This window comes from Scyliorhinus canicula, chromosome 13, assembly GCF_902713615.1.
Source record: "Scyliorhinus canicula chromosome 13, sScyCan1.1, whole genome shotgun sequence".
Lineage (NCBI taxonomy): Eukaryota > Metazoa > Chordata > Chondrichthyes > Carcharhiniformes > Scyliorhinidae > Scyliorhinus > Scyliorhinus canicula.
The window spans coordinates 12,842,154-12,851,353 of NC_052158.1; the positions used below are offsets into that span (position 1 = coordinate 12,842,154).

The 9,200-nt window shown below is 53.5% G+C and overlaps 1 protein-coding gene across 1 annotated transcript; it reads right to left on the bottom strand.

Moving 5' to 3' along the window:
- Positions 1 to 231: 231 nt before the first annotated feature.
- On the bottom strand, positions 232 to 3,658 carry LOC119976570 (zinc finger and BTB domain-containing protein 12-like). Its single transcript, XM_038817164.1, has 2 exons — positions 3,614 to 3,658; positions 232 to 1,717 (listed from the first exon to the last, which is right to left on the bottom strand). The coding sequence occupies exon 2, from the start codon at positions 1,704 to 1,706 to the stop codon at positions 468 to 470; it is 1,239 nt and encodes a 412-aa protein (XP_038673092.1). The 5' UTR covers positions 1,707 to 1,717; positions 3,614 to 3,658; the 3' UTR covers positions 232 to 467.
- Between the last annotated feature and the right edge of the window lie 5,542 nt (positions 3,659 to 9,200).

The following is a 9,200-nucleotide window of genomic DNA, read 5'->3' on the forward strand; positions in this document are numbered from 1 at the left end:
CAACTGGAGGGTGGGAGGGGGAGGGTAGAGCGGATAACTGGTGACCTCCACTCTCCACCTGTGCCCAAATTGACAGGGCACCTGAAGAGGGAAAAGATGTTTGGGTAAAGATGGCAGAGAGAGGGCAGCACGGTGGCGCAGTGGTTAGAGCTGCTGCCTCACGGCGCCAAGGTCCCAGGTTCGATCCCGGCTCTGGGTCACTGTCCATTTGGAGTTTGCACATTCTACCTGTGTTTGCGTGGGTTTCGCCCCCACAACCCAAAAGATATGCAAGGTAGGTGGATTGGCCACGCTAAATTGCCCCTTAATTTGAAAAAATGAATTGGGTACTCTACATTTAAAAAAAAGATGGCAGAGAGAGGTGCAGATGCTGTGTGTCTTTACAGGAGGGCGGGTCCAATTTGCGTTTCCGGGACTGTTGAAGAACCCCCCCCCCCCCACACACCACTGCCCGACCCCCACACGGGCTAGGGAATCACCACGTTGATCTCGGCCAGCTTGCTCTCAGTGGAGTTCTTGCCGGTGGTCTTGCCATGTTGGTCACGCAGGTGGACCCGCAGGGTGTTGTAGTGGGTGAAGCGCATGTCGCAGTAGTTGCAGCAATGGGGCGAGTCGCCGCTGTGTACATTCATGTGGTCCTTGAGCGAGCGGTTCTGGGTGAATGTCTTGCCGCAGATGGCGCAGCAGTACGGCTTGAAGCCGGTGTGCACGTTGATGTGCTGGGCCAGCCGAGCGTTCTTCTTGAAGACCTTGCCGCACAGCAGGCACATGTAGAGCTTGTGGACCACCATGTGGGCGGCCAGGTGCTCGCGGTGCTCAAAGGGAGCGCCGCACTCGGAGCAGTGCACTGGCTCGGGTCGCCCGGGGGCTTCTGCCCTGGTGCCTGCTGCTGACGCCGACTCTTCCCCGGGCCGGTAGAAGCCACCATAGAAGCCACCGGTGCGGTACTCCTCGCTGGCCGAGCTCTCGTAGTCTTCCTCTTCCTGCAGCTCTTCCTGAACCACTACGAATCCCTCGTCCTCCATCCCCTCGGCCTTGGCACGCTCCGGATAACCCAGGGCCCCTTCGCAACCCCGGCTGCCCTCTACCGTGGAGTGTATGCGACAGTCAGTCTCCAGGTAGGCAGCAGCGCCTTCCTGCTCTCCGGGGAGACCCGGGTGTGCCGGCTCAGTCTCCACCTTTACTGGCTCACCTCCGGGCACTGCACCCTTGCCCGTCGGCCAGCCAGGGAGGCTCTCCGGCTCGGACGCTAGCCGTTCTGAGGAGCTGGCGATCTGCGGTGTGCCTGGGCGCCCTTCCCCCTCGCCCTCCTCGGTGATCAGCGAGGCCACACAAGGCGACAGCGACTGCCGGCACTTCTCCACCACGTGCTCCATCTGGAGGCAACTGGCCGCCGTCAGGTAGTCCACGATATCCCGGAATGGGAATTCCAGCCTCCCAGTATAGCAGGAAAGCAACAGTTGCAGCACCACCTCCGATGCAGCCATGGGGAAGACCTGCACCTCTTGCGAGGGGTTCATGTGGAAGCGGTCCCTCAGGAAGGGGGAGCAGGCTGCCAGCACCACCCGGTGCCCGGGGAACCGCAGTCCCCCCACCAGAATGGTCACATCGCAGAACCACTCCTCCAAACGCAGCTCGTTCATCTTCTTCATCGTTGCCCCATCATGGTCGGGAAATTGGAATCGCAACAGCTTCCCCGTCGCCATCGTTCTCCCAGCTGAAAGGGGAAAGATAGATGGAAGTTTTAGGATGTTGTTAGGTTGCATTGTTGCTACGCAGGTATCGGACGGTGGAAAGCCAACTGACCACGTAAAGATTCTCCTTCATTTATAGCAGCGCAAGGCTGAGGGCCGAGTTGATGGATAATTCAGAGGGAACTTTACTCTGTATCTAACCCGTGCTGTATCTGTCCTGGGAGTGTTTGATGGGACAGTGTAGAGGCAGCTTTACTCTGCATCTAACCCCATTCTTTACCTGTCCTGAGCATGTTTGATTGGACAGTGTAGAGGCAGCTTTACTCTGCATCTAACCCCATTCTTTACCTGTCCTGAGCATGTTTGATGGGGACAGTATAGAGGGAGTTTTACTCTGTATCTAACCCCGTGCTGTACCTGTCCTGGGAGTGTTTGATGGGACAGCGTAGAGGGAGCTTTACTCTGTATCTAACCCCATGCTGTACCTGCCCTGGGAGTATTTGATGGGACAGTGCAGAGGCAGCTTTACTCTGTATCTAACCTGTGCTGCACCTACCCTGGGAGTGTTTGATGGGACAATGTAGAGGGAGCTTTACTCTATCTAACCCGTGTGGTCTGAAAGCAGTGATTGATGTAATGCAGCAAACACATCAAGCAATGCACAATGTACACCAAATTCTACAAATAGTAAATGAGATCACAATTTTTTAACCAATCAGCTCCCCGGCTCATCTTTTATCGGTGCCCACCACAGTGACCATTAACATTAACCTGAAAGGACAGATGGGCAGTCTGCAAATATTTAACTCCTGGTTTCTGCCTGGATAATTAAAATAAACAACTGAGGCACTGGTGGAACTGGGGGTGAGGGTGGGAAGGGATAATCCGGAAAATGAGGGGCCGCCGGAAATCCACTCAATATGTTTTTAAAAATGTGTTCATGGGATGTTGCCGTCACTGGCTGGGCCAGCAGTTATTGGGCCTTCCCTGAGGGCTTTTAAGAGTCAACTACATTGTGGTGGAGCTGGAGCCACATGTAGGCCAGACCAGGTAAGGATGACAGATTTCCTTCTCGAAAGGACATGAGTGAACATGATGGGATTTTACGACAATTGTTTCGCTGTCATTAGACTTTTAATTCCAGAATTTATTTCCCCATCTGCCATGGGAGGATTCGAACCCGTTCCCCACAGTATTACCCTGGGTCTCTGGATTACTGATCCAACAACAATACCACTGCCTCCCCATGAGGAGCAACCTTCAGGGCCACTTCTTCTATCGGGGCAAATCATGCCGCCGCACCCTGGAACTCTACACCAATCGATTTTTAAAAAAACATATATTCAGAGAGAAGTGGCAAATGACCCAGCTGAAGCCTTTCCAGATAAGCCCCCACGCACCCCACCCTGCTCACAGACTGCCTGCACCTCACAAATGTGGCACTACTCCTTTAATTAAAGGGACCCGGCATAGGACACTCCTTCACTTGCAATCTTTCTACACCCCAAAGAACAGCCTTCACAGCTGAGGGATGGCGCTGCCCATTTAAGAAGATGCCAACATTTAACGGGACCCCAGCCCCACCCGCGAAGCTATCAACCTAACAGGTTGTTGCCCCTTTAAGACACCAACATTTAAAGGGGCCAACATCCGACTCCCATCTCCATTTTTTTCTTGCAGCCAGCATTGAGTCTGTGGAGTGGGGAGGGTACTGCGTCTTTAAGATATTTAAAGGACCCAGCATCCAAATTCATTTCACCCCCCACCATAATAAATCGCCTGTCCAAGGGGGAGGGCAGTGGTCCCTTTAAGAAGGGGTGGATTAAAGGGATGGGCACCTCCCGGAGTTTGGGGGGTGGAGGGGTGAAGTCCGGGATCCCCTCCCACGCCCCCCGATGCCCACCCGGCCCCGGACTCACCGGGCAGAGCGGGAGCGGCTCCCAATTGCTGCAGTCTCCGGTGGGTGGCCGACCAAGGTTCATGTTTCCCCCCACCACCGCCGCAAATTCCTGACAACAGACGGGCCGACCAGTAGCAGCTCCGGAGTTTGCAACCAGAGGGGGCCCAAGAAAAACCTGTTTTAAAAATGTGGAAAATGTCTGGTACTGGTTCCATACTAGAATGCTACATATGTAAGGTGTACAAAGCCGGTTCAGAACAGTACCTGACATTTCCAAATGTTACTGGATTTTCCGCCCGCGACCCCAAATCGGACATAACAGTGGAGGGGACGCCCTGACCTCAAAATGAAATGGCCAATCCAACTGCTCAACCCACTCCATGTCAATCACCACAGCCTCAAACAGGCCCTTCGGCCCACCATGTCTCCTGCTTCTTGAGCAGTCCCTCGGGGTTGAAGATGACTTGCTTTTACTGCGCAGAGTTGGGTTCTGCAGTGACTGAATAGTCCAATCCTGATCCACAGACTCTGCCACAGGTTTGGCAGGTGGTGTTTGATGGATGGTGGAACGCTCTATATTATGCATTCTCCTTCCACTGTTTACGCATGGCCTCAGCTGGCTCCACCCTGTGACGTTAAAAGGGATTGATGCATTCATGGAATGCTTCTCCAGTTCTTAGGCAAGGGATTCCCACTTGGTGATGGGGATGTTGCAATTATTTAGGGAGGCTTTCAGAGTGGCCTTGTAGGGTTCCCTCTGACATCCTCGTGATCGCTCTCCATTGCGGAGCTCAGAGTCCTCCCTCAGTACTGACCCTCTCACAAGGTAGCACTCCCTCAGTGCTGACCCTCTGACAGTGCAGCACTCCCTCAGTACTGACCCTCTGACAATGCAGCACTCCTTCAGTACTGACCCTCTGACAATGCAGCACTCCCTCAGTACTGACCCTCTGACAGCGCAGCACTCCCTCAGTACTGACCCTCTGACAATGCAGCACTCCCTCAGTACTGACCCTCTGACAAGGCAGCCCTCCCTCAGTACAGACCCTCTGACAGTGCAGCACTCCCTCAGTACTGACCCTCTGACAGTGCAGCCCTCCCTCAGTACTGACCCTCTGACAAGGTAGCCCTCCCTCAGTACAGACCCTCTGACAGTGCAGCACTCCCTCAGTACTGACCCTCTGACAAGGCAGTCCTCCCTCAGTACAGACCCTCTGACAGTGCAGCACTCCCTCAGTACTGACCCTCTGACAGTGCAGCACTCCCTCAATACTGACCCTCTGACAGTGCAGCACTCCCTCAGTACTGACCCTCTGACAGTGCAGCACTCCCTCAGTCCTGACCCTCTAACAGTGCAGCACTCCCTCAGTACTGACCAACAGTGCAGCACTCCCTCAGTACTGACCCTCTGAAAGTGCAGCCCTCCCTCAGTACTGACACTCCAACAGTGCAGCACTCCCTCAGTACTGATCCTCCGACAGTGCAGCACCCTCAGTACTGACCCTCTGACAGTGCAGCACTCCCTCAGTCCTGACCCTCTCACAGTGCAGCACTCCCTCAGTACTGACCCTCCAACAGTGCAGCACTCCCTCAGTACTGACCCTCTGAAAGTGCAGCCCTCCCTCAGTACTGACACTCCGACAGTGCAGTGCTACTTCAGTACTGACCCTCCAACAGTGCAGCACTCCCTCAGTACTGACCCTCTGACAGTTCAGCACTCCCCCAGTCCTGACCTAACAGTACAGCAGTCTCTATCTACTGCATATGTCAGCCTAGAGTATGGCCGGAAATCTCCATTTGGAAGTCTAATTGTTCCCGTCGAGACTGAATTGCATGTGATCCATGTTTCCATTGGGGGTATTCGGTAGCAAGTCAGGACATGCAAAGAGGCCAGCACTCTGCCAACAATAATTAAAATCAACTCCTGCCCCAGCGGGTGTTGTAACCGCTGAGGCCGGAATTAGAGCCAAAGAGACTGACGGCTGGCACTTTTTAAGCGCTCCACTTACCACACACTCACTGCAGCCACAAAGATCTGCCCCCTGAGATCAGGGGTCTGAGAAGGACCCACTGCTCCATGTCTGTGAGAAGAGGAGGGACACCCTCTTCCCCAGGGTGGGCCGCAGACTGAAGCCCACCCTCCTGAATGGCATCTGAGGGGTGGTGTTTGAGGCAGTCAGCGCTGCCAGCCTCACCAGGAGGAGATAGGCCGTGATCCTGAGGTGTGGGGGTCACCGGTGAGGTCTCTGCCCTGAGAGGGGCGGAGAACCAGGGAGGTTTTCAAAGGCCACAGTGCAGGTGTCTTTGGTTTGGAGTGAGCTCTGCTGGTCCCCTGCTTCCTCTGCAGTGGGGCAGGGCTTCTGAGGAACACCAATAACCGGTGGGCCACTCTCATCCACTTGATGACACAGCTGAGGTTTGAGGGTTTCCCGAGGGACAGCCTGGTTCGGCTCCCAGATGACCAGTGGCTCTCTGGACATTTACAGGACACAATGAGCACTCAGCAGTCTGGAGGTGGCACCAAAGGAGTGTGTTTAAATCACATTCTGCAGCAATGGAGTTCTGAGCCAAGTCACCCAGGTCCTGAGGTGGACACCCCGAGTCCACGAGGACCAAGTTGTTCCCTGCTACTGGCCTCGGCCCGCGCAGCCACCTCCTCAAAAACACCGACAATCTTTGAGGCTTTTTCAGAGTTTTTTTTAGCCTTCCGCCCCCCCTCCGCCAAAGAGGCATGGAGCATCGTGGGGAAGGGGAGGGCGGGGGGGGGGGGGGGGGGGGGGGGGGGTGGAGCATGGAGTGTCCAAAACCATACATTATATTGAAATCCATACAATTGATGGTTTGCATGGTCTCGCTGGCACGGGACACAAGCTTTCATTTATTTGTTTTTAAAAAAATTTTTAATTTAGAGTACGCAATTAATTTTTTCCAATTAAGGGGCAATTTAGCGTGGCCAATCCACCTATCCTGCACATCTTTGGGTTGTGGGGGCGAAACCCACACAGACACGGGGAGAATATGCAAACTCCACACGGACAGTGACTCAGAGCCGGGATCGAACCTGTGACCTCGGCGCCGTGAGGCAGCAGGGCTAACCCACTGCGCCACCGAGCTGCCCTGACACAAGCTTTGATAACGCCAGCGAGGGACTGGAGCACGGTGCCAGAATCGGCTCCGGGTACAAAACAGATTTATTTTCCATTTCCAGCAATTCTCCACCTGATCACAATTCCAGCTGCCGGCACTCGAGGCGAAGAATTTGGCCCCATATGTTTCTTGAGATTGATGTCTTTTTTTAAATACATTTAGTGTACCCAATTAATGTTTTCCAATTAAGGGGCAATTTAGCATGGCCAATCCATCTAGCCTGCACATCTTTGTGTTGTGGGGCTGAAACCCACGCAAACACGGGGAGAACGTGCAAACTCCACACGGGCAGTGACCCAGAGCCGGGATCGAACCTGGGACCTCGGCGCCGTGAGGATGCAGGGCCTAACCCACTGCACTACCGTGCTGCCCGACTGATGTCTTTCTGACTGAGAAAGGAAATTGCTCCTCCTTACACGTTGATGGATAACATAGGAATAAAGGATGATCAGGAAGAGAAGATAGGGGATGTTTAGAGAGCATGTGAGGTTGTTACCCGGCCGGTGGTGTAACTGGAGCTGCCGAGAATGGAGAGAGGAAGTGAGGAAAGTGACAGCTCCTTCTGGGAGGTTGGGGACCCCCGGAGGTCCCACAGTGACCTCGTCCATGAGCAACTCTCTTTCCTTTCCTCTCACCCGTCTCCATGCCGACGCTTGAATAGGCTGCATATCTCCAAATCTTTCTCTGCCACTGTGTTCAATGTGGAACAACTCTGCAGAGGTTCTATTGTGCAGGCTCTTCCAGTCAATAGGTCATGAGTTCTAGGCCATGGTTTGAACTCGTAACCCAGACTGACAATCCAGGGCACTGGGAGATTTGGGAATAGTCAGGAATTCAGGAAGTGTTGTGATGACCTTAGAACATAGAACTGTACAGCACAGTACAGGCCCTTCGGCCCACGATGTTGTGCCGAACTAGTCTGAAACTAAGATCAAATCAACAATAAAATATTTTCTAAAACAAAGTATCAGATTTCAGCTCAAATACATTCTGATTTCTGAAAAACGAAATGTCGGTACAACATACATTTAGTCCCCGCAACATGGTAAAACATCCCAAGGTACTTCGGCCAAACAAAATTCGACAATGAGGCAAGGTGCACTGAGAAACAGCGATGAAGGTTTACTGTATGAAATGGGTAATCATACACATAGAACAGTACAGCACAGAACAGGCCCTTAATGTTGTGCCGAGCCATGATCACCCTAGTCAAACCCACGTATCCACCCTATACCCGTAACCCAACAACCCCCCCTTAACCTTACTTTTATTAGGACACTACGGGCAATTTAGCATGGCCAATCCACCTAACCCGCACATCTTTGGACTGTGGGAGGAAACCGGAGCACCCGGAGGAAACCCACGCAAACAGGGGGAGGACGTGCAGACTCCACACAGACAGTGACCCAGCCGGGAATCGAACCTGGGACCCTGGAGCTGTGAAGCATTTATGCTAACCACCATGCTACCCTAAACACCTGTAAGCATCCTTTGTTCAATGTGCTGCATCTCACCTCACAGCTCCCCAGCGGATCTGAACCATGAGGGGTGGGTTAAATGGCATTATGGGAGAGGCTGAAGGTGGGCAGCATGGTAGCAGAGTGGTTAGCACAGTTGCTTCACAGCTCCAGTGTCCCAGGTTTAGATTCCCGACTGGGTCATTGTCTGTGCGGAGTCTGCACGTTCTCCCCGTGTGTGCGTGGGTTTCCTCCGGGTGCTGTGGTTTCCTCCCACAGTCCAAAGATGTGCAGGCTAGGTGGATTGGCCATGCTAAATTGCCCATAGTGTCCAAAAAGGTTAAGTGGTACGAACCATTGAGGTGAATAGCACAGGAGGCCATTCGGTCATCACTGCCCTGCTGACATTTCTTGATCAAATCTACATCAGTCATCTGACATCAGTCCAAATCTATCTCTCACCTTAACCCGATATCAATTGCAGACTCATTCCACAGCCCCGCCTTAGGGCCCTGAATCAATCCCAAACAAATTCCACTGTTTCCCTCTCATCCAATAGCCTCTTGGCCAGGAGAATTCTTTGGCAGGGTTTCCCGTCCCACCAACTATAGAGTTGATTAGCTGCTGGCAGGTCTTCCATCCCTCTCCCGGGAGGACATCCTGTGTTCGAGAGCTGCCAGCCACGTGATTGTACCTGCAGAACCCCAGCCCCTGCAGCGACAGGGACTGCAATGGACAGACGAGGAAGTTCTTGGAGATGACAGAGCCCAAATCCCAGGACTGGACAGAGAGGTAGGTTGGAGATCCTCCCACCCACTCAAAAAAGTGAGGCTGGGAGGGAAACAGTCCTTGAGTGGCCAGTAAAGGCCACTTAAAGGCCGCAACTGGAGCCTGGGCAAATGGCCCTTCAGAGGTCCTGTCCGCCCCAGTGTAAATTCACTGTGAGTTTGAGAAGCCCAACAGGAAGCCTGTTCCTTGTTTCAACCCCCCCCCCCCCCAGCC